The sequence below is a fragment of the Dromiciops gliroides genome, chromosome 6 (assembly GCF_019393635.1).
Source record: "Dromiciops gliroides isolate mDroGli1 chromosome 6, mDroGli1.pri, whole genome shotgun sequence".
Taxonomy (NCBI): Eukaryota; Metazoa; Chordata; class Mammalia; order Microbiotheria; family Microbiotheriidae; genus Dromiciops; species Dromiciops gliroides.
Window position 1 is genome coordinate 49,398,477 of NC_057866.1, and position 26,960 is coordinate 49,425,436.

Sequence of the window (26,960 nt, forward strand, 5' to 3'; positions counted from 1 at the left end):
ACTTAAATTAATTCCTAAGTACTGATCAGATTTCCTCTATTTCCAACTCTCTCACAGCTGTTTAAAAAAAAAATAGCCATTTGCCACTCCTTTTACCTTCTGATTCTGACACATTTGTCATTTGATTTTGGTCTGATAGAAGCTATAATTGAATAATTATTCCTTCTCACAGGTGAAATTAACAAAGTGCTGATTGGACAAAGCACACTGTTAGCAGCGCGTTTACAAATTCATGGCTTTGACATCTGTGTCCTTCTCGACTCAGTGCCCAGAATTCATTTGTCACAAGAACATCTCACGTGGTGAATAGATTAAGATGGGAAATCCTTTATTTCTCAGAAATGGCTCACAAACTTTGGAATATTAAAGAAAAATATTATAATATCGCAAGCTTGTAGAAATAATTTCAAGTGAATACCACCATCAACTGGTAATAGATAAGCAACTAGAGGGTGCAGGGGAAAAGAAAAAGAACGGAAGACAGTTGAGTATTATTTGTAGGTACAGAAGTCAAGCTAAATTGTTTTTTATTACTTAGGGTCCTAAAAACATGGGAAAACAGAAGTCCATCATTGAAGTCCATTAACGAGAAAAATGGTGATAGAGATAATATTCAAATACATACACAGACATGAGTATATACAAGCATAACTCAGAGGTATTGTGGGTTAGGTTTCAGACCACTGCAATAAAGTGACTATCTTATTAAAGTAAGACAAATTTGTTGGTTTCCCAGTACATTTTTAAAAGTTAGGTTTTCACTACACTGTAGTGAATTAGCTGTGCAATAGCATCATGTAAAAAAACCAGTGTACATCCCTTAATTTAAAAATACTTTATTGCTAAAAAAAAATGCTAACCCTCTCGTCTGAGCCTTTAGCGAGTTGGAATCTTTTTGCTGGTGGAGGGTCTTCCCTCAATATTGGTGGCTGCTGACTGATCAGGGTGGTGGTTGCTGAAGGCTGGGAGCGGCTGTGGCCACCCTGGAGAGGGAGAGAGACAAGGGATGTCCCAGGTGGTGGAGCAGTCAGCACATGAGGTACATTTATTGACTGAGTTCCTCATTTTATATGGCTGCAGTTCTTGGTGCTCCCAAACAATTACAAGAGTAACATTAAAGATCACTCAACACAGACAAAGAGTTTGAAATACTGTAAGAGCTGCCAAAATGTGATAGAGAGACACAATAATAGCACGTGCTATTACAAAAATGGAGCTGACAGACTTGCTTCACACAGGGTTGCTACAAACCTTCAAATTATATAAAAAACCAAAAACCTCACAGCATCAGCAAAGCACAATAAAATGAGGTATGCCTTATATGTGTGTGTATCCATATATGTGTATATATATATATTTGAAGTAGCAGGGAATAAAAGGAACTGAAATTCATACATGACTAGGTATCATGGCATTTCATAACAAATGAAGACAAAAACTATTACATACATATTAACAGTCAGAATATTATTCAAGAAGGCTCCATCTTACAAATGCTAACTTCATTGAAAAGCACACCCCCTCTTTACCAATTGTTATACAGGATATGTAATTTATATTTTCCACGGAATAAGTAAAGAATCTGTGATTTCATCTGGATGTGGAAGTCCCTGTGTTGGAGAATCATCTACTAACATAGATGACATCTTCTTTATGTCCAAGCAAATAAAGTCCAGGAAGCTGCCTTATGTCCTAAGTGGTAAAGCAGCTTGTCTAAAGTCTGCAGTGAGATCAGAACTGGGGTTTGCCTTGCTCCAATCCCAGTGCACTATCCACTATCTAGTTACCATACTGCTTTTATTCCATAGAATAAAAATCACATTTAACCCAAAATATAGCTGAAATATGGTACATATAAAATGAAAAACAAGACTGCTGTGACACTATTAAACAAAACAATGAGATAACCAAAGATATACACACATTTTTTTTTTTTTAGTGAGGCAATTGGGGTTAAGTGACTTGCCCAGGGTCACACAGCTAGTAAGTGTTATGTGTCTGAGGCCGGATTTGAACTCAGGTACTCCTGATTCCAGGGCCGGTGCTCTATCCACTGCGCCACCCAGCCGCCCCTATACACACATATTTTAAAATTAAACGAGGATAGCTGGAGGAAAGCAGATTTAATGATAGGTTGGAGATTTGCAGAAGAATTCTAAAAGGAACATTCAAAGGCTTCAGAGATTGAGAATACTGATCATTCATTATGTTATATGACATGTATTCCACAAGTTTACTTTCTTTTCCATGGGAAAGAAAGAATTCAGCTATGTGACCTTTTAGGTGTCATCCAACTCTAGAATCTCAAGTATTTTATATCTATCAAAAGCATTACATTTATGCTTACCATTATGGCCACTTTTTGATTAATGATGGAAGAATGAAATAGAGAGAGTGATAAAAAATTTTCTTGGAGCTATTCAGAAGAAAAAGGTGGTAAAAGAAGATCTGATATATGCCTGAGAAAAATATCCAAACTAGAATTGTTAGCACTTTGCCAGATATAAAGGAACAATATGCCAGTCACCACCACCACCACCATAATTGTTATTACTTTAAGAAGGAGAAGCAGGAGAAGCATAGATTACAGAATACTGTCAATCTCCTGGAAGAGAAATCAGTGAGGTGGGGGGCGGGGGGGGGGGGGGTTAGAAACAGTGGGTCAGATAGTTCCTTGTACTAGCGAGACTAGTGTAGGATAGCTTTGCTGCTGTCTTAGAAGAATCACTGAGGGATTCAATGGCCACTGAGACTGTATCTCCATAGCATTCAAAGTGATAAGGAAACAAAAGTTTCCATCGTAGTCTATTATGTTTTTTAAAGTACTTTTCAATGGTACTGACAATAAAATTCAATTTAAAACAAATGAAGGATTCAGAAGGCATATTTTAAGGATATAACAGTCATAGACCTTTTGAAACAAAGGCACTCTCTTCCACACAGCCCAAGGCACAACTCTGAGAGGCCTCTTATTTGTTAGTAGGTTGACTGTCATGTTGATCTTCTTAGTTGAGAATGTCTGTTGGACATATAATTTCATTGGTTTAGGGAACTCCAGGGTAGAAGCTTTCTCTATAAAGTCTGGGAAAAGCCCTTTCTATAACTTGTGGTCTTAAGAGTATTCCTTAAAGTTCAGGTCCTAAAGGGCTATAAAACTGTGCACAGGCTTTGACCCAGCAAGACCACTATTAGGTCTTTTTCCCAAAGAAATCACAAAAAAGGGAAAAGGACCCACATGTACAAAAATATTTATAGCTGCTCTTTCTGTGGAGGCAAAGAATTGGAAATCGAAGGAATGCCCATCAATTGGGGAATGACTGAACAAGTTGTGGTATATGACTGTGAGGGAATACTATTATGCCGAAAGAAATGATGAGCAGGCAGATTTCAGAAAAATCTGGAAAAAAACTTACAGGAATTGATGCTGAGTGAAGTGAGCAGAACCAGGAGAACATTGTATACAGCAAGAGCAACACTGTGTGATGATCAACTGTAATAGACTTAGCTCTTCTCAGCAAGACAATGATCCAAGACAATTCCAAAAGACTCATGATGGAAAATGCTCTCCACATTCAGAAAAAACTATGAAGTCTGAATGCAGATTGAAGTATACTATTTTTACTTTTTAAAACTTTTTTTCTTTCTTGAGGTTTTTCCCTTTTTTTCTGATTCTTCTTTCACAACATGACTAATGTAGAAATATGTTTGTACATGATTGTACATATATAACCTATGTCAGATTGGTTACTGTTTTGGGGAAGGAGGAAAGAAAAATTTGGAACTCAAAATCTTATAAAAACAAATATGGAAAACTATCTTTACATGTAACTGGAAAAAATACTTTAAAAAAAGCACAAGGGGCAGCTAAGTGGCAGAGTGGATAAAGCACTAGCCCTGGATTCAGGAGGACCTGAGTTCAAATATTATCTCAGACACTTGACACTTACTAGCTGTGTGACCCTGGGCAAGTCATGTAACCCTCACTGCCCCACAAAAAACAAACAAGAGTTTAATCATCAATCACATACTTTATACTACAAGGGACATTTTAGAGGTCACTGTAATATAACCTCCTCTTTAACAGATGAGGAAAAGGTAGGCTGAAAGATGTTAAATTACTACCAAAGATCATAGAGATGGAAAATAGTGGAATTGGAGATTGGATTCTAAATACAGAAATACAGATCCAAATATACCAAATATAGAATACCTTCCATTGTACTAAACTATGTCATTGAATTCTTAGGATGAGGTGGACATGGCTATAATCAATTTTGAGTGATAACTGATATTCTGACTTAATAATATCCCTCAACCACAAAACCAAACCAGACCCTAAAATTAACCCCGCCTTTACTTTAAAACAAAAATTTCCTAAGTTGGGGATATAATTAAACAACTAAAATCTTTAAAACAGAAACAGACTGATTTAACAAAGATGACTACTTACTATTTTGAAGGCCACCTCCCACCTTTCCAGTCCTCTTACACCACATTCCTTGCTATGTACTCTTTGATGCAGTGACCCTGGCCTCTGGCTGCTCCTGGAACAAGACACTCATCTCATGTTCTGTTCCTCATGCTGGGAAAGCTCTCCTTCCACTGTCCTAACTACTGAACTCCCTGGTTTCTTTTAAGTCCCAACTAAAACCCCACCTTTTACTGGAAGTCTCACCCAGCCAGCCCTTCTTAATTCTAGTGCTTTCCCCCTGTTAATTATTTCCTATTTATCCTGTAGACAGCTTGCTTTGTGTAGATTTGTTTGCATGTTGTCTGCCTCCCTGAGGGTAAGGACTATCTTTTTCCTCTTTTTGTATGCCCAGTACTTAGCATAGTTCCGGGCACATAATAGGTGCTTAATAAATGTTCATCATTGATTAATTGTTCCCTCAGTGGGGCATGATATCTTGTACTGGAAACAATTCAATGAGATAAGCTGCACTCACCCCTTCCTAATGTCCAGCTGATGTCAAAATCATTTCTGGTTTAAAGCAAGGCTTCTGAAACTTTTTCCACTTGCAACTCCTTTTCGCCCAAGAAATTTTTACAAAACCCTGAGTATATAAGTATATAAAATAGGTATATATAACCTTTTACTGTTGTCAAATTTTTCACAACCCCACATTCAGTTATGGAGTCATGACCCACAGTTTAAGAAGGTTTGCTTTAAACTATTATTCACTAACACTCCAGAATGCTGCTGAAAAGCAGTTTATAAAAGTGCATATCCCTGGATTCAGGAGTTCCTGAGTTCAAATCCGGCCTCAGACACTTGATACTTACTAGCTGTGTGACCTTGGGCAAGTCACTTAACCCCCATTGCCCCACCAAAAAAAAAAAAAAAACAAAGTGCATACGTCCAAAGTACTGTCCTGGTATCCCAACAGTGTTGGGAGAAAAAGAAGGCCTCCAGAATATTGGGTAGATTCCCCAGGGAGAACATGGACAAGAAGATGGGCAGACAGAGAGAAGGTACAATTGCCATTGTTGAAAGTAACTCTGGAATGACTGGGATCACAAATTTATTTGAGCATCTGAGAGCATTTATTTGCATTTATTCTCTTTATATTTATTCTGCATATACTCACATATGTATTACTTAGTATCTCCCATTAGAATGTAAGCTCCTTCCTAGTAGAGCTTGTTTCATTCATTGTATTCCCATGCCTAGTGCCTAGCTCAGTGCCTGGCACATAGTAAGTGCCTAATAAATACTTGCTGATTGAAAGGAAGGAAATAACTAACATTTTATGGTAATACAGATGAAAATTCATCTTTGGGGTGGGGGGCAATGAGAGTTAAGTGACTCGCCCAGTGTCTGGGGCTAGATTTGAACTCGGGTCCTCCTGAATCCAGGGCCAGTGATTTATCCACTTTACTACCTAGCTGTCCCCAAAATTCATCTTTTTTGAAGGAATTATGCTTTTAAAAGCTAATAATTTCTTTAGATAAATTTTAAAAATCAATTTTCAAAGAATTTTTTATTAAATAGATGATCTACAATTATGCTTTAAAAACAAACAAAAAAGTTTGGTCTGTTAGAAAAGGAAACCATTTACTTTAATATTCACTAAACTTTGAAAGTTACAAGGTGGAAGTTGACAAAACTTAAAACCAACATATTCTCTAAATAGGTGACCTACTTGAGCTACTGAGAATTATGTCTTATGTTGCCTAGACCTCTCCTGCTGTCTGATTTATGGACTGATACAGTTAGAAGCCTCAGAAATAGCAGTTTTCAGAATGCCACAATTAGTGCCACCCTTTTCTTTTGGTCATCTCCTTTAGAAATAAAGTTAAATGATTTCCCACAATTGTAATGAATAATAACATAAAGCTTTTACTTTGAAGTTTTCAAAGAAATTTCATAGCTATTGAGAAGAAATGTGGAGTCATGGCTAGAAAGCTGGCCTCAGAGCCTGTAAGATGGACCTTGGGCAAATCACTAAATCTCAGAGTACTTTAAGGAACGCTCTAGGCCCACAATTTATAAAGAAGGCTTTTCCTGGCCCTTGTAGAGAAAGCTTCTCCCTTGGAGTTCCCTAAACCATTGAAATTATAGGTCTAACAGACATTACCTCAAATGAGAAGATCAACAACACAGTCCACCTACTAACAAATAAGAGGTAGACTTGTAAAGGCACGTGAACTTTTCTTTCTTTAAAAAAAACTATCTTCGGGTTTTTTTGTGCCACCTTCATTCACTCTGAGCAGGGAGTTTAGTTTCTGCAGTTTAAGAAAGACATTACTAAAGGAGGGAAACCAGGTAGTGAAGGACTTAGTATTGAGTCCTTATTATTTGGGAACTGGCTGAAAGGATTGGGGAAGAATACTCAAGAAAAGAAGGCTTAAGGAGATAGTTATGTTCAACTCTGTGAAGATCTACCATGTGGAAAGACTGGCTGTATTTGGCCTTAGAGGTCAGAACTAGGAACTAAGGAGGGAAGTTGCAAAGCACCAATTTCAGCTTAATTTCAGGGAAAATTCCTAATAATTAGAGCAGTCCAAAAGAAGAATGAAGGAAAGGGATGCCTTGAGAGATGGTGGGTTTCTTCTGGTTTTCAGGCAGAGGCTGTATTCCTTCATTATGTATTTGTCCAGATAGCTGCCAAATTTAAATTTTGGTGATTGTGCTTTTCAATTATATTCCTTCCTTTAAGCCTCTTCAGAGAGCATTTATCATCCCTTAGAGCAAAAAATTAAAAAAAATAAACCACCACACACCAGCAAAACTAACCAACACAGCAACTGAGTCTGAGAGCAATGTTACATTTGCCTTTAGCTTTCGAAAAGGACTAACATCAGGAAGATGATGTCTCAACTTTCAAGTTAATTGGATTTAAGGGAGGCAGGGCTGTGCAAAATCACCAGCCTCACTCTCTCCACAAGAATCTGAGTCCAGTGGCAAGACATAAATCAGAACCAGTGGAGATGGCCCCAGATGCAGTGGGAAGGCAACACCCATTCAGTGATAAAGAAATCATTAAGAAATGAGGCAAAATGGAAGGACTTGCATACACTGATGATGAGTGAGATGAGCAGAACCAGGAGAACATTGTACACATTATCAACAACACTGTGTATTGATCAACTGTGATAGACTTGATTCTTCTCAGCAATACAATGGTCCAAGATAGTTCCAAAGGATTCATGATGGAAAATGCTCTCCAAATCCAGAAAAGAAAAAAAGAACTGTGGAATCTAGATGCAGATCGAACTGTACTATTTCTATTGGGTTTTTTATTGTTGTTTTTCTTTTTTGAGGTTTTTCCTTTTTGCTTTGATTCTTCTCTCATAACATGACTAATACAGAAATATGTTTAATGTGATTGCACATATATAAGGTATATCAGATTACTTGCTGTCTTGGGGAGGGAGAAAAATTTGAAACTAGAAATCTTATAAAAACAAATGTTGAAAACTATCTCTACATATAACTGGAAAATAATAAAATATTTATATGGGGAAAAAAAAAAGAAGAAATGAGGCAATAGAAGGCCTCTTTAATCTATTCCAAAAAACAAAACAAAACAAAACAAAAAACAATCCGGGAGGGTAAGACCATTAATGTTTCTGGCTAGAACAGAAACAATTGCTATTTACAGTCACTCAGAGCCACCAAAACCCAAACAATGACCAGCAAAGGTTTGGGTTGGGACTTATTGGCCAATCAGAGAGAGCCAAAGCGGTTTGCTATCTCTGCTAAGGACAAGAAGATAGAGGGGGTCCAATAAGAAAAGGTTTGGGAATGGTTCTGTTATATCTTGATGATCTTAAGAATGGAAAGAGGGGGGAAAGGAATACACTGGGGAGAACATGGAGGGAAAGGAAGGTTAGGGAAAATTATCTCACATAACTGGGATGCACAAGTAGATAGCTATACAAACAAAGAAGAAAATAGGGGGAGCAGCTGACATTTGAAACTCATTCATCTGAACTGGTCACAAGAAGGAAGAATCCACACACAGAGTTGAATACAAAGTCTATTTCACTCAACAGTTAATAGGAGGGAAATGGATGAAGAGGGGAGGAAAATGAAAGGGAGGAAATATTAAGGGAGGGATCAGTCTTAAGTAAAAAAACCAAATTATAGTGTATAAATGTGAAGGAATATTACTGCACTGATCTTCAGAGGATTAATGATGAAACATGCTACTCACCCTCCTGAAACAGAAGAACTCAGAATGAAGAATGAGACAAATGTTTTTGGACATAACCCATGTAGAAATTTATTTTGATCGACTATACATGTTTGTATTGGGTTTTGTTTTTCCTATTTTCTCAATTGAGGGGGAGGGTTGGGGTAGGAAGGTGATAAGGCAGATTCTGGCTGATTACAACAAATAAAATATTTTAAAGCAAACAAAAAATCCCTTCATCATAAATACAAGAATTTATATATCCAAATGAATGTTATTATCCTTCTTCAAAGGATTCACTTCAGAAGACTGCATTTATTTTAGTGCTATTGCCATGGCTAAAAACCTTTGGAGGGTTCCTTTTAAAACTGCGTTATTTCATACAAAATAATCTTTTGAATCTCCTCAGTAGCAATGACAGTTTGCCCTTTAAAGACAGAAATGTTTTTTGGAAACAGTTAAAAAAAAATCAGTACCAAATCTATCGAATCAAGTGAAGCCATAGTTTTCTTTCTTTTTTTTTTTTTTAAAGTGAGGCAATTGGAGTTAAGTGACTTGCCCAAGGTCACACAGCTAGTAAGTGATAAGTGTCTGAGGCCGGATTTGAACTCAGGTACTCCTGACTCCAGGGCCGGTGCTCTGTCCACTGTGCCACCTAGCCGCCCCTGAAGCCATAGTTTTCTGACCAAAACCAAAGGGTGACTGTGAAACAAATTTAATCAAACAGGATCTGAAGGCAATTCCTTAAGGAGCTGCCCAAACATGTTTTGAGTAATGGAAGCATCACTGGAATAAGTATATTACCTCCCAAACTGATTATTCTAAAGGATAATATTCACTTGATCATTAAGAATTAAGTCTCAGGGGCAGCTAGGTGGCACAGTAGATAGAGAACTGGCCCTGGAGTCAGGAGGACCTAAGTTCAAATCCAGCCTCAGACACTTGACACTTACTAGCTGTGTGAGCCTGGGCAAGTCACTTAACCCCAAATGCCTCACCAAAAAAAAAGTGTTGACATCCAAGAAATAAGTCTCTTCATTTGAATGCCTACTGTTTGCACTTAAATAACTAAGGAATGAATATACATGCAAAATAATGTGTAGGATACAAAATTTGGAGAGAAAGTTCTCAATTTTTATATCACCATCAATTTTTCCAGTTGTAACATGTTGTAAAGTTGTATTTAAAAAAAAAATCATAGTTGGAATTTAGAGTGCCCCCTTCTAAAATATTTGGCAAAACCTGATTTTTAAAAAACAGCAGCAAAAATACTAACATTTAATTAATGCTTTATGTTTACAAAGCAATTTCCTGAGAACAGCAACACTGAGAGGTAGACAGTGCAAGTATTATTTTCTTCAGTTTACACATGAGAAAAACTGTAGCTCAGAGAGCCTAGGAGATTTGTCTAGGTTTATAGCTATCAACTGTTAGAGCTGGCACTCACATCCAGTTTTTGTGACATCAAGATTAGGATTTTCATCCAAGAGTTGACATGGCCTCAAGTAGATCCCATTAATTCTATTATTTTACTGTTATCGTTCTAAAGATCACAGAACTTTACAGTTGAAGAGGATCTCACTAGCCAGGTAGTCCATTCCGGGCCAGAGAAGGAATCACAACTATAATACACCAGTTAAGTATTCATCTAATCTCTTAAATCCTCCAATGAGGGGCAACTCGCTACTTCCTAAGGTAGTCCATTCAATTTAAGGATGATTTCACTGATTACAAACTTTCCTGGATATGACACCTAACTTTGCCTTGGCATATTTCGCACGCTGTAACTGGCTTTACCTTCTGGAGACAAACCCCACATGACAGACCTTCACTATCAGTGGCCCTTCCCACCCCCCAAATTCTTTTCTCTAGGCTAATTCTCATACAACATGGACTCTGGGCCCTTTTACAATTCTGGCTGCTTTCAGCTTATCAATGCATGACCTAAACTGTGGCATCTAGAACCAACCACAACATTCCAGATATTATCTGGCCAAAGCAAAATAAAGAAGGGCTATCATCTCCTAATTTATGGAAGCTACTCTTGCCTTAACGTAGTCAAAACCCACATTAACTTCCTTTGGTTGTCACATTAGCACACCGATTCATAGTTAGCTTGTAGTATGTTAGATCCCCAAGATCTTTTTTAGACGAAAATGCTTACCATGTATGCCTCACCAGTCTTGTACTTGAGAACCTGATCTTTTCAACTGAAGTATAAGACTTGATATTTATTACAAATTCCATTAGACTGAATCCAGTAGATATTAAAATACAGGACAAGAGACATTCGAGGTGGACAGATATCTGTAATTTGCATTACTTAGTGGAATAATCACACTGATGCAATAACATCAATTTGAAAAAAATAAAAGAGACAAACAGGTGCCTGATCTAGGTCATTTAAGACCAACTCTGATGAATAAATACATATTAATTGTTTACAAATAGGTGCTTCCAAAGCATATTAGAACTCTTTGATGACAGGAGATATAAGAAGCACTTATGAGCTGACCGTGTTTTATTAGGCTTTTCATTTATAAAGTTATAAGCTCCTTCTAGGTACTATTTTGTTTGTGTCACTTCAGGCTTGTGTTACTGGCACACCAGGACAAAGAATAACGTGCTTATTGAATTCAGGAGAATTGGGTGACAAAACAAGAGTAACCCAATTACACAGTCTTTTAAAACAAGCCAGTGCTAAAGGCTGTGCAAGTATTATCCTCATTTTAAAACTGGGGAAAATGAAGCTCAGAAAGCCTGGGTGACTTGTCCATTGCCACTCAGTTATTAAGTGCCTTCGCAGGGTTCAAACCTGGGGTTGTACTCCAAATCCTGTACTTTCTATAAAGCCCAGGATGTCTGCTATTACAGGTACTATTGCTTTAGTAACTTCTTCCTCATAGATGCCTCAGTGGAATCCTTCAGACCAAGCTCAATGTAATCCCAGAGTGACACCAGCTATAGTCCTCAGCCCTTTCTTCCCTGCTGTGTCTGGAGATGTAGTCAGCCTTACTCTGTTATAGGAATTAGCTTGTTTTAAGCCTTGAAGGAAAATAAATGACCCCTTATGACCACACAATTCCCTCCATGCTTTTTAAAAAAATGTATATTCGGACAGCTAGGTGGCGCAGTGGAGCACCGGCCCTGGATTCAGGAGGACCTGAGTTCAAATACGGCCTCAGACACTTAACACTTACTAGCTGTGTGACCCTGGGCAAGTCACTTAACCCCAATTGCCTCACCAAAAAAAAAAAAAAAAAGTCTATTCAATGAAAAGTTAAGAGGGCAATCACAAATTACCAAGAACCTCCAGTTAGTTAGGAAAATCCTCATGTTGTTCAGGGTTCTCCAAAATGATCCTCTTTTATGTCTTTCAGTTCTTTTTTTCTAGTCTGTCCTGTACCAGATTAGGAACCATATCACCTTGGCTCAAATCCCAGCTCTGCCAGCTGTTACATATATGACCCAAGGCAAGCCACTTCTCCTTTCTTGCACCAGTTTCCTTCCTTCGTGCCCATTCTCATTCTCTAGACTTTACCTGAGGCCATGGCCATGATTGTTGCCTATGCCAGTTAGTGCCATTTAAGGATTTTTTAAAGGTGCTTTTAATATTTGTTTTTAAAGTAAGTTGTATTCTGTGTCCTCAATCAAAAATGTATAAAAATGAGTAGCATCAGGAGGAAACCAAAGTTCAAGAATCTCAAGGGAAATAATGGGGGGGAAAAGTGTGAAAGAAGGGGATCTAGGAGTATAGGATTTTAACCTATACCAGGGTTTCTTAAATTTTTATGCAATCCTGGGTGTATAGGTATATAAAATAGGTATACATAACCTTTTACTAATGCCAAATGTTTTGCGACCCCCACATTCAATTATGCGATCCCATATGGGATTACGACACACAGTTTAAGAAGCCAGAACCTATATACAAAGTAGCAATCATCAAAACTATAAGCTATCATCTATTACCATGTGAAAAAATGCTCTATATCACTACTGATCAGAGAAATGCAGATTAAAACAACTTTGAGGTACCACCTCACACCTATCAGATTGGCTAATATGACAAAGAAGGAAAATAATAAATGTTAGAGAAGCTGTGGAAAAATTGGAACACTAATGTATTGTTGGTGGAGCTGTGAACTAATCCAACCATTCTGGAGAGCAATTTGGAACTATGCCCAAAGGGCTATGAGACTGTTCATACTCTTTGATCCAGTGGTACCACTGCTAGGTCTGTATCCCAAAGAGACCAAAGAAAAGGGAAAAGGACCCACACATACAAAAATATTTAAAGCAGCTCTCTTTGTGGTGGCAAAGAATTGGAAATCAAGGGAATGTCCATCAATAGGCAAATGGCTAAACAAGTTGTGGTATATGAATGTAATGGAACACTACTGTGCTATAAGAAACAATGAGCAGGAGGAGTTCAGAGAAACCTGGAAGGACTTACATAAACTGATGCTAACTGAGCAGGAGAACATTGTACACAGTAACAGCAACATTGTGTGATGAACAATGGGGATAGACTTGGCTCTTCTTAGCAGTGCAATAATCCAAAACAGTTTCAAAGAACTCGTGATAGAAAATATTCTCAACTATGGATGCAGACTGAATCATACTGTTTCTACTTTTGGACTGTTCTTTTTCCTTCTTGTTTGAGGTTTTTCCTTTGTGCTCTGATTCTTCTTTCACAAGATGACTAATGTAGAAATATGTTTGATGTGATTGTACAAATACAACCTATATCAGACTGCTTTCTGTCTTGAAGAGGAGGGAGGGAAGGGAAGGGGGGAGAAAAGAAAAATTTGGAACTAAAAATCCAGTGAAAACAAATGTTGAAAACTATCTTTATATGTAATATGTAACTGGAAAATAATAAAATTAAATAAAAAAACTATAAGCTACCTGTACTGGTTAAAAAATGGAAAAGTTGATCACTGTCAAAGATTAAGTACACAATACACAGAAGCACACACAGTAGCTTAGTGTTCACTAAACCTATAGATATCAATTCTAGGGGTAAGCACTTATTTAACAAAAAGTGAAAAAAAAATGAAGGCAACTTGAGAAAAATGAGGTCTAAATCAACACCTCACACCATACATTAAAAGAAGCTTCAAATACATAATTGTCAGTTAAAAGTGGTCATGTCATAAACAAGTTAGAGGAGTAATGAAGGAGATACCTTTCATAAGTATGCAGAAGGAAAGATTTCATGGCTAAAGAAGGAATAGGGATAACCAATGAAGACAAAATGGACAATTAAAATTATATAATATTTAAAAGGTTTTGTACAAACAAAACCAATAGTTGAAATTAGAAGGAAGTCAATTAACTAGGGAAAAAATTCTTTTCAGCAAGTTTTGATAAAGGCAACTTAGCTAAGATATATATGGAACTTATTCAAATATGTAAGAATAAGAGCTATTCCCCAATAGATAAAGGGTCAAAGAATTACAAAAAGACAATATTCAAAGGAAAATATCCAGGTTATCAACAACCATTTAAAAATACAGCAAATCATTTAAAATTAGAGAAATGCAGAATAACACAACTGAGGTTCTACCTCGTACTCATCAGACTGGTAAAAAAAATGGGAAATCAGGTGTTAGGTTGCAGGATAATAGGGACTGTAATTTTGTGGAGCTATGAATTTGTCTAGCTGGTCTGGAAAGCAATGCTCAAAAAGTCATTAAGTTATGTATACCTTTTGATCAAATGATATCTCTACTGTGTCTATACCCCAAAGCAATTAAATAAAGAAATAGACTTTTATGTGCAACAATAGTTATAGTTGTTCTTTTTGTAGTGACGAAGAAATGAAAATGGACTACTGATCAATAACTGAACAAATTATAGTACAAGAATGTGGTAGAATAATTATCATATCACAAGAAATGAGAAAAGGGAGTTTCAAAGGAATCTGGGAAGACATGCATGAACTGATACTGAATGAAATGAACAGAAAGAGAACAATTTAAACAATAATAGTGTAAAGAAAAACAAAAATTACCAACCATGATTCCACAGGACTATTAATGAAGTATTTTACCCATCTCGCAACAAAAAAAGTGATGGATTCAAGAGGCAAAATTGAGGAATATTTTTGGACACCAGGTGGGTATTTGTTTTGCTTGACTATGTATAATTGTTAGAAGAGTCTTGTTTTTCTTTTTCAATGAGTTGGGAGGAGAAAAAGTAAATTTTTGTTGAAAAAAAAATTCAAACAAGGGCTGAAAAGACAAACAATTCTGAAAGACTTCAGAATTTGGTTCAATGCCATGACTAACCATAGTTGTGGAGAACTGTGGCTGAAGCATCTGTATCCCGATTCTGACAGAGAATCAAAAAAATCAAGATGCCAAATAAGACAAACATTTTCAGTCATCACCAATGTTTCAATCTGTTTTCATTAACTATGCATACTTTATAGGGTTTGGGGTTTTTGTATGTTTTAAGTGGAGAGAGTAGGGAGATGTGGGATAGAATGGCAAACAGAATTCTCACTGAAAGACTTTTTTTTTAAATGCACAGAAAAAAACAGAAAAGTCAGAAAGAATCACAGATAAGCAGGACAGACTTGAAAGTTACAGGTTACATGTTACACAGTGAATTTGTTACATACTTAAGAAGCATAAGCTCTAAAGTATAGGGATTTGCAGTGCCATGTACAATCCTTTTTTGTCTATCTTAGTATGAATACAAAAACACATATTATTTGTTCATAATTTAAAAAAAAGAAAAACCAGAATGAACAGAAATACACCTATTATATAGTAAAGCTTCATTCCTCTAGTAATGGGAAATAGTTTCGATACTGCTTCATCACCTTAACCTGATCAGCCATACCATACATAAGCCTAAGGATTCTAATGAACTTCTTGAGAATTCAATACAAACTTATTAAGTAGCTGCCAGTCACTGAAATTTTAAGATCGATGAATACCACGTGGAGGTCTTGATATGGTTTCCTGCATTTCTTCTCTGCATGCACGGATCATGACCACTATATTGCATTATAATAGAATATTCCCATAGAAACACATGGCTGACAATATTACCAAAGGGTAATCAGATATTTTGATTATACTGGATTAAATGGAACAAAGAGAGAAAAGACTGTCCCTTATCTAACTCTTCCCCCACGCCAACTTTTAAAAATGTTATCATCTTCTAAATGAATCATATTTCTCTCTACCTTCCTGGACTTTTCTTTTTTTTTTTTTTTGGTGAGGCAATTGGGGTTAAGTGACTTGCCCAGAGTCACACAGCTAGCAAGTGTTAAGTGTCTGAGGCCGAATTTGAACTCAGGTACTCCTGACTCCAGGGCCGGTGCTCTATCCACTGCGCCACCTAGCTGCCCCTCTTCCTGGACTTTTAAAAGCATCTATGTCAGGTATTACAGTAATACCAACATAACTTCATAGGGCACCAGCTGGTAAGAGGTACATATCTTTTATGATATATAGAGTTAAAGTAAGTCCCTTTCAATCGCATCCAATTAATATTTTTCATGTACTATTTCACTTTGAAATACAGACATGTTCATGTTGTTATCAGTGCCTCAGATAGGTGTGTGGGATAGGGAGGGAGAAAGACAAGAGTTATTCAACTTAATTAGCATATTTTATGTATTTCCATCTTTAGTTTAACAAAAGATTAACAGTAAGTTCATCTTATACTCTAAAGCACGATCCTGAAGAAAACTTTCAAGGGGCGTGAAAGGAGGCCTTCCAAAAATAGAAAGATTATTTTAAAAATCTAATCATTTGAATTATTGTGCTTTTTAAATGATTAAAGGGGTTAATTATGAAACACTTTAAATGTTCCCAGTTAAATCACAAGTCACTGTGAAGCTAAGTTATATTTTCAGTGGTTATGAAAAATTTGCCATTAAAGTGAGTAATATCCACCTTACTATAAAATATGATATGGGAAAGGAACTAAATGACATAAAAATGAAAAATAGCTTCTGTCTGATTTGGTCTTGATAGTAGTAAGTGAGGAATATCTAAAAGCTTCCTCCATTTTTAAATATTTTACACAAAGTGATTTTGAGGATACCAATAACTTGAAGACCTGACTAATTCATAGACTGCTCTACTACCAATCCAATAAGCAAATGACTTAAAGATTTTGCTAATGGAAGTATCTTTCATGTTTGATGTCAATTTTCTCGGTCATGCTTAGTTTATTTAAAGTCCAAGGGTTATTCAAAAAATAGATTATTTAAACAAGAATTCTATACCAACCTGATCCTCCCTTTGCCAGGTATTTGTCCTTTGCATAAATGACAGAATCCAACATAGACTCAAAGAGGAGAAAATAGCCCTGCATAGCAAAAAAAAAAAAAAAAAAAGGATTTTAGAAACATGCAAGTACCTATGATCAAGTTAGTTTGGATTATAAATAATCTGTTTTATAATATGCAATTAAATATTCAGTAAGATCTCATTATATCAAGTATTCTATATAGCTTAAATCTGTCAGCATGACAGTCATCAAAGTCAGGTCAGGGTATGATCATGGACAAGTTTTTTCAACTGACCTTCCAGAATACTTATTTTATCAATTTTCCAGTCTGAAAGTTCTTAATTAAATTTTAATAAGATGGCATCATAACCTCAACTAGTTCTTCTCTGCTACTCCACAGTCATCTGCTCTTACTAACACCCTATCTCAAAACCTTTTCTTTTCTCCATTGTAGCAAATAAACCAACATTTTACCTCATCAAAAAGACAGAGACTATGCCAATTTCCTCAGATTTTTTCATTGCCACCACCCATTCATTCTTTCCTACTTTTCTCTTGTCTCAGCTTGAGGTATTCCTTGGAAAGACATCCATATGTACCCTTGATTCTATCACCAAGCAACCTGCTCAAGTATCATCCCCTTTCTCATATATAGTTCCCAACACCAGCAATCATGTAGTTTCAATCTATCCCTCTACATCAAGTCCTTCCCATCTATCTACAAACATGTTTAGGTCTAACCAAACAAACAAACAAAAAAAGCCTTCTCTCTATCCTTCTACCACAGAAGTTCTTAATCTGGGGACTGAATTTGTTAATATTTTGATAAGTGTATTTCACTACAATTGGTTTCCTTTTATTTCTAGGCTTTTATTTTACTCATTTAAAAACATTACTCTGAGAAAGATTACATAGGTTTCACTAAACCACCAGAGGTCCACAACAGGAAAAAAAAAAAAAGAATAAAAACTGCTTTTCTACCCACTCTTGATTTCTTTGCCAACTTCTTAAAAAGTTTACAAACAATGTCTAACTTCCTTTATCACTCACTCTCTCCCCAATCCCTTGAAATCTAGCTTTTTTCCCTTCCACTGGAATGAAATTGCTCTTTCACAAATTAGTAATGACCTCCAAACTACATGGGCCTAATTCTTCCTTATTTCGCTGAAGGATTTGGCATTGTGGACCACCACCATCCTTGTGGATACTCTCTCCTGGAACTCCTGGTACTACCTCATCTCCTGGTTCTTTCTCCTAACTTTCTACCTACTTCTTTTTCATTTACTTCACCGACTCTTCACTCTCTTCTCTGCCTCTTAAAATGTGTGCTGTTCACAGTCTGATCTTAGGTCTCTTCTGTATATTACCTCTCTTATGAATCTCATTTATCCCTAATAATCACTCCAATGCAGTTAACTCCAAAATCCCTATTTTTAACCTCGAGTGATATTCTTCATTTCCAATTGTCTGCAGAAAGGTCTTGTCAGTATCATCAACACCTTAAAATCAACTTGTCTAACATCCATTATGTGATCTTAAAAAAAAAACTATCTATCTATTTATCTATCTATCATCAGAAATGGATTAGAGAGGGAGCAACATATACATTTAGAAGGATATAAAAGTCTACATTTAGAAAGAAGAGGGCAAAGGGATAGGATCATAGAGGGACTTTGTACATTAAGAATTAAGGTGGGGAGGGGCAACTAGGTGGTGCAGTGGATAGAGCACCAGCCTTGGAGTCAGGAGGACCTGAGTTCAAATCCGGCCTCAGACACTTGACACTTACAAGCTGTGTGACCCTGGACAAGTCACTTAACCCCCATTGCCCCGCCAAAAAAAAAAAAAGAATTATGGGGGGGAAGGGATGAGGGAGGGACTATTAGAGGAATGAGTAGGTTAAGGAATAGGAGGGCAAGGTAGCATACAAATAAAGCAGAGGAGTGAGGAGGGATAGAGTAAATAGGGAGAGAAAGTGAAGAAAAATAGGAAAGAGGAAAATATATAACAAGTAATTAAAGCTTTTAATATGAATGTGAAAATAGAAATGGATAGCAGATTAAAAATCACAATTCAACAATATGTTGTTTTCAGGAAATACAACAAAAATGAGAGATACACATCGAGATAATACTATTCTAGTATATTGCAAAGTCAAGCAGGCTCTACCAAGATAGAAATGCTCTGAACAAGGGTCCAATGATAGCCTGTATGTCTGCCACCAAAGGATCAGCCCAGTTAATTTTAGAGAAACTCATTATAAATATGGCTGCTGGGAGATAGATCTCTTTGACCACAGCAATTCAAAGATATGGGTTTAATGGGTTATAATTTGTAAAATAGCTAATAATAATAACAGCTAACATATAGTACTTACTATGGAGCATCTAAATGGCACAGTGGATAGAGCGCCGGGCCTGAAATCAAGATTTGAGTTCAAATTTGATCTCAGACACTTACTAGCAGTATGACTTGAATGAGTTAGAGAAGGAAACAGGAAACCACTCCAGTATCTTTGCAAAGAGACTCCCTCCTCCCGAAAGGGGTTGTGAAGAGTTAGACAGGATTGAACATTACTAAAGAACAATAAAAATACTTACTATGCGTCAGACACTATATTAAGACCTTTATAATTATGATCTCATTTGATCCTCACAAAAACTCTGGGAGGTAGGTGTTATCATCAACCCCATTTTACAGATGAGGAAACAGGCAAACAGAGGTTAAGTGACTTGCCCAGGGTCACTGAAGCTAGATTTTTATTCAGGTCTTCCTGATTCCAGACCTGATATTCTAATGAAGTAATTTGGTTAGCTATCACATCCCTACTATACTATAAGTCACATGAAAGCAAAAAAATTGGGGTTATGTCATTGTACCATGAAACACCTTACTGTATATCATCCCAGACTGGCACAGTGTTTTCCCTAAAAAAATAATTAATTAATGTTGAATAACTTCTATTATACAAGAAAGAATATTTCCAAGGTTTCTGAGTAATTATTTTAGATTAAGTTCTAGATGAGAAAGAATAACAAATCATAGCACATGTAAACAACACATCACCACCATATACCTCAAATACACCAGTCTATAAGCACACTATAAAGTCTTTTTTTTTTTTTTTTAGTGAGGCAATTGGGGTTAAGTGACTTGCCAGGGTCACACAGCTAGTAAGTGTTAAGTGTCTGAGGCTGGATTTGAACTGAGGTACTCCTGAATCCAGGGTCGGTGCTCTATCCACTGCGCCACCTAGCTGCCCCTACACTATAAAGTCTTAAAAACCTTCTCGTTACATGAACTGTAACTGTTTAAAAGACCTCATTAAACTGCTAAGACTCTTATCCAAACTTAACTATTCTAGAACAAAGCTTCTTAAACTGTGGGTCACATAAAATTTGACAGTAAAGTTTGATTTGAATAACTATTTTATATGCCTATATACCAGTGGTCAAATAAAAATTTCTCAAGCCAAAACGGGTCATCAGTGGAAAAGTTTAAGAAGCCCTGTTCTAGAGTAAGGCACATCTTAGTCATCTCTTTGCAATATCAGAAAAATAGTACCTACTCTGCTGGGCACCTGTAGAGAAATTATAATAGCTGCATTTCAAAGAAAATATAATTTGCTCCATGCAAGGCATTTGGTTTGTGCTTGAGACTATTATCTTACAGGACAAAAAGGTTATTTTTATTTTTATTTGTGGGGCAATGAGGGTTAAGTGACTTGCCCAGGGTCACACAGCTAGTAAGTGTCAAGTGTCTGAGGCCACATTTGAACTCAGGTCCTCCTGAATCCAGGGCCGGTGCTCTATCCACCGCACTACCTGGCTGCCCCTGAGAAAGTTATTTTTTAAAAGCATGGAAATAAGTATTTAATCTTCTCCATAAGCAAGATAAACTGTATGCTAAAAATACAGATGCTTCATAAAAGACTAAAGATAAACATAATGAAATTCACAAAAATACAGCTCTCACTGAAGTTTTATACAAAACTTATTGTCATCAACAATTACATCAAAATTTCATCAGAAAACAAAGTTTATTTGAAGATTAAGATGATAATCACAGAACTTTAAAAGAAATGGATTCTAATAAAAATCTTTCATGTATTTGTAAACACTAAAAAAAAAGTTTGACCACTTTTTCCCCCTTGCTCTCATTCACCTTTGTTAGTGCCTGTTGCTTCTCTTAATAGAACATTTTAATAACTTAAAAAAATTCCTTTGATTTTTGTTAATGTCATTTGTGTATGCAATCATTGGTCTCTTGTCATTCAAGCAATTCAGCTTATTAAAACTAATGCACATTTTCAGATATAAAACAGCTCACAAATAAGCCATCTGCTTAAAGCAGGCACTAATTTATACTGAGAGTTATGGACTCTCTCCTCTTAGTAGTGTAGGCTAATATAACACCTGAAAAGGCTAGAAAAATTTTTTCTTTTCTTAGCCTGCTTTATGCTAAAACAAGATAAAAAAGGACAAAATGCTCTAAAATCTATAATTGTTCAATGGAAGACAAGTATTAAAGAAGAATGATTTCAAATGTTTATTATTTTTAGCCAACTTCATTAGAGACTTTATGCTAATCAGCAAAAGGTCTTATAGTTTTACTCTTCCAAATCAGCTAAACTATATTTACTAAATATTGTGTGTATGCAAAATACCATATTATCTTTGGGACAAATATGTAAAAGTAGCTTCCCATATCAACACACAGAAACATTTAAAGAAAGTCATTAATTAGCCAATAACTCGTATTTAAAATTAGAATTATTTTACAGGGTACTTGCTATTAATACAAAACATTTAAGAACAATTTTCAAATCATATCTTTTGCTTTAATAGGTGTTTTCATTTTTCACAAATTTGGTCTAGATTTGTGATTTTTTTTCTGCATATGGAGTTTACTATGTGATAACTACCTATGACAATCCAAAATTCCCTAAGGGCACCAAGAATTTCAGTAATTTGAATACAGTCATAAAGCTAGTATGGTCAGAGGCTCAGCAGATCTTCCAGACTCCAAGGCCAGAACTCTATGTATTAGGAACTTAAAGTCAAAAGCAAAAACAAAACAAAATAACCTTCTACTCATGTTCCAAAAATGTTAAACTACTACATATCCTGTCATGAGTAAGAAAGCATCTTAAAGGATCAAACAAAATAATTTTATCAAAGTAGTGACTTCCTTTAAAATGAGTCAAATATTTTGCCCGATATGCTTCTACTTTAAACAGTTTTCCCACCAAGAAAAATCCTGGGACATTACATTTTCTACCATATTTTTCCATAGCTGATGGACTATCAACTTTAATGCATACTCTTATTTTCTACTTATATGTGGGTTTTTATGTAACTTCTATTTTCATTATCATCAATATTTATCTTTGCACATACTTTATAAGCCTAAAATGATATAATTTATAAAAATGGCGTAAAACTGAATTTAACAAAAAACTGAATACTAAAACATTTGCAAATGAAACTACAAGTGTCTATAAAGTAACATTTTCTTTCAGATTTATAGTAAGGTTTGGATTTACAATGATATGAAAGGTGGGAGCAGCTAGGTGGTACAGTGGATAAAGCACTGGCCCTGGATTCAGGAGGACCTGAGTTCAAATGCAGCCTCAGACACTTGACACTAGCTGTGTGACCCTGGGCAAGTCACTTAACCCTCCCCCCTCCCCCCAAAAAAACCACCACCAAAAACAATAATATGAAAGGTAAATTATTTCCCTAAAGATTGAGACATACCTGAGTTGGCAACTTGCTTTTAGTGTAATTAGAGAAATTCTCTTGCGTAAAGCTAGATTTTAAAATTAACACATGTGGGGCAGCTAGGTGGCGCAGTGGATGGAGCACTGGCCCTGGATTGAGGAGGACCCGAGTTCCGATCCAACCTCAGACACTTAACAATTACTAGCTGTGTGACCCTGGGCAAGTCACTTAACCCCAATTGCCTCACCAAAAAAAAAAAAAAATTAACACACATACTACAACATATACAGAACCAGTCTAAATGATTTTATTGGAAGATAAATTAATATACCTAATAAAAAATATGAACGGGCCAAAGGGCTCTTACAGGCTGTGCTAAAGGACATTGTCCTTTCTCTCAACTTTCCACTTTGCTACACTTGATTTTATCATATATTCTCCTCACCATGATATAACATCCTCTAAGTTACTGGGAAATGTCCTTGGTGCTGAATCAAGTCATTTATTACTGATATCAGAAAGCTTTGCTCTGTGTGCCGTGCTCATCTGTAGTGTAATTTAGAACGTAATTTCACAGGCTGCTGCTTCACCTGTAGGGGTGCCATCTGGAAAGAGAATTATACCTGACATTTCCCCCCATAATGCTCTAGGGATATTCTTCCTTCCAAATAAGCAACCTTTACACTTTCAGAAAAATCTTGGATTTACATCTTCAGAATTAATTACTGGGAAGTGAACATATTGCACTAAATAAGGGAGTAGATTATACATGTCCAGTAGTCTTACTACTGGTTGAAATGAGAGAAAAGGAAAAGAAGGGAAGAAAAGTTAAGTGGCAAAGGAAGGATAGATGCCCATCTTGCCCAAGGACTCTTCTCTGAGACATATGAATGATATGGAATACTTTCATGATTATGGAATAAGCTGCTTCTTTTTGCATCATAATTTATTCTACTTATTTCTTTTTATACTCAAAAAAAAAGGTGATTTACTGAGATTAGTTCTAATGGATAAATACTGACTTGACCCCAAAAGTGGTTTATACATAAGGTTAATATATCCGAGTCTAACCGGTACTTAGATCAATATTCCATGATTAGGAAACAAATGTTACTTATAATTAATTGGAAAAAAAAGAAGCCTACAGTACCAATACTTATTTGTGAGAGGTGGAACCATGCAGTGTATTAAGAAGCAGCCTAAGAATCAAGGATACACGAGTTTCAGCACTGCATGTGACACATAGCAAAACCCTTACAAAGAAGACAACTAAGTAAAGTTTGGTGACGACTTTTTTTTCTTAGTAAATATAGGCCTTAGTCTAGTCATCACTTATCAAGTACCCACCAATATACATTTTGAAAAGTCAATCTAGACTGTTGTCAAGGTATGGGGGAGATAATTAGTCTTTAGTTTACAGATGCTACATTTTTTTGAAAACCAGAATGACAACTGCCCATCTCCAGGATTGTCACATATCTCCCATTCTCTGCCATTTGCAAACTATCGCTAATAGTCACTGAGCAATCATATTTGCAAGCTTCTCTTTGCATGTTCTGATATAATCCATCCATGCTGAATGATTTGAACCTCATAGGTGAGTAAAGAAATCTTACACTGCAAAACCCTTTTGCAATCTGCCAAAAACACTCTCCCATAAAGTAACATTTATGAAAAAATAGTATGAATTTTTAAAATGTAGGTGGGACTTGCTTTAAGAAAATCTGAGGGGCAAAAATATCAATCACAAAACAGATATAAATTACAAGTTCATTACTTAACAAGCAGGATGTTTTCAGAAAAACCTGGGAAGGCTTATATGAACAGATACAAAGTGAAGTGAGAACCAAAAGAACATTATACACAGTAACGGCAATATTGTAAGGATCATCAACTTAGCTACTCCAAGGAATACAATGATCCAAGACAATTCCAAAGAACCCATGATGAAAAATGCTGTTCATCTCTAGAGGGAGAAATGATGAACTCTGAAAGCAGATTGAACCATATATTTTTAAAAAATTCTTTATTTTTATTGTTTTATTTTGTTGATGTTTTCTTTTGTAACATGCCCTATGACACTAATCACTATATACTCTGACTTTTCTGTCAAAAAATTCTCCTCCCCGGCTGCTATTCCCCTATATGTACTGTGTTCCCTTACTAGACTATAAGGGTCTGTCTTATTTTTTGATAATAATAGCCCCGGGGCTTAGCTCAGTGTGTGAAATATAGTGAACACTTTATAAATTGTTTTCTTTGTTCATCTGTATGACTCAAAGCTATATTCCTAGCCCAAACTTCTCTGAGTTACAGCTCCTCAGTTTCCTCATTTGTAAAATGAAGATAACACCTATCAGGAAAGGGCTGAAGAAGAAATAAAATGATGTATCTAAAGCACTTTCTAAACCTTGAAACACTTTACAAATGAACTATTGTTATCATTTCTAGTTGCCTATAGGAATTTCTTTTTTGTTTGTTTTGTTTTGTTTTGTTTTGTTTTGTTTTGTGGGGCAATGAGGGTTAAGTGACTTGCCCAGGGTCACATAGTAAGTGTCAAGTATCTGAGGCTGGATTTGAACTCAGGTCCTCCTGAATCCAGGGCCGGTGTTTTATCCACTATGTCACCTAGCTGCCCCCTTGCCTGTAGGAATTTCTACCTAAATTTTCCATTATCAAACCACTCACTCCCTTTCTCTGTCTCTGTCTCTGTCTCTCTCTCGTGTGTGTGTGTGTATGAAAAATCTGAACTCATCCTATTTCCCCCCCCCCACACACATACGCAGCTCCTGCTCTGGTACCTTCAATATTTGTCTTTCTGTTGCTGGTGCTTAGCTCAGAATCAAACAATGAAATCAATGTGACCTTATCTATTAAAATGTTCTCTTCAATTATTCAAAGGCAACCCAGTTACGCCTTCCTATCCTGTAGGACTCTCATCCACATGCCACAAAAGTTTACCACATGGGGTCAACACAATATATTGGGAATCAGCAATATACCTAACATCCCTCATTCTTGCCATGTAAACAGCCTAACTTCTCTTCCTATCACACAATTCCTTGATGACACTTTTTACTTTTGTTTTTTGTTGTTTGGTTATAAATCAGGCAGTCAATAAGCATTTATTAATCACCTACTATGTGCTAGGCACTGGACTAAGTGCTGGGAATACAAAGAAAGGCGTAAGACAAGTCTCTATCCTTGAGGAGCTCAGAATCTAATGGGGAGGACAACAAGCAAATAAAGATGCAAAAACAAGACATCTAAGGTATAAATAGGAAATAATTAACAGAAAGAAAGCACTAAAATTAAGAGGGTTTGGGAGGTTTATACCAGGAATATAGGGATGGTATAACATAAGAAAGACTATTAACATAACATTACATTGATAGCAAAAGTTTAAAAAAACATGATTATATGAATAGATGCAGAAAAGGCTTTTTATAAAATACATCACTCATTCCTATTAAAAATACTTGAAAGCACAGGAATAAAGGGATTTTTCCTTCAAATGATAAGAATCATATATCTAAAACCATCACTAAGCATTATTTGTAGTGAGGAAGCCTTCCCAATAAGATCAGGAGTGAAACAAGGATGCCCATTATCATCAATATTCAATACAGTATTTAGAAATGCTAGCAATAGCAATAAGGGAAGAAAGAAATAGGAAGAATTATAATGGGCAATGAGGTAATAAAACTCTTTTTGCAGATGACATAATGATATATTTAGAAAATCCTAGAGATTCAACTAAAAAGGTAATTGAAACAAAGATTTTTAGCAGAGCACCAGAATAAAAACCCACATACATCATCAGCATTTTTACTTATCACTAACAAAACCCTACAAGAAGAGATAGGAAGAGATGCCTCATTTAAAATAACTGTAGACAAAAAAAAACAAAACACACACACACAAACAAAAAACAAATAAACTAACTGTAGACAGTATAAAATAACTTGGAGTATATTTGCCAAGATAAACCAAAGAACTACAGGAACATAATTATAAAACACTTTTTATACAAATAAAGTAAGATTTAAATAATTGGAGAAATACTCATTGTTGATGGGTAGGCAGAACCAATATAATAGAAAAGTAAATTCTACAGAAACTAATCTATTAATTCAATGCTATCCCAATTAAATGACCAAAAAAATTTTACTGAGCTAGAAAAAATAACAATAAAATTCATTTGGAAGAACAAAAGATCAAGACTACCAAAGGAACTAATGGGGGAAAAAATGTAAAGGAAGGAGGTTTAGCAGTACCAGATATATAGCAATAATTTTCAAAACTATCTTGTACTGGCTAAGAACAAGAAATGTAGATC

At 36.0% G+C, this 26,960-nt stretch overlaps 1 protein-coding gene across 2 annotated transcripts in view; it reads right to left on the bottom strand.

Annotated features, from left to right (window-relative positions):
• PRMT3 (protein arginine methyltransferase 3) overlaps positions 1-26,960 on the bottom strand; it is a 145,829-nt gene that overhangs the window by 55,068 nt on the left and 63,801 nt on the right. For both annotated transcript variants that reach the window (XM_043973313.1, XM_043973311.1), the window contains exon 11: positions 16,898-16,976. In XM_043973313.1, coding sequence (XP_043829248.1) covers positions 16,898-16,976 — 79 coding nt within the window. The remainder of the gene's footprint in view (positions 1-16,897; positions 16,977-26,960) is intronic.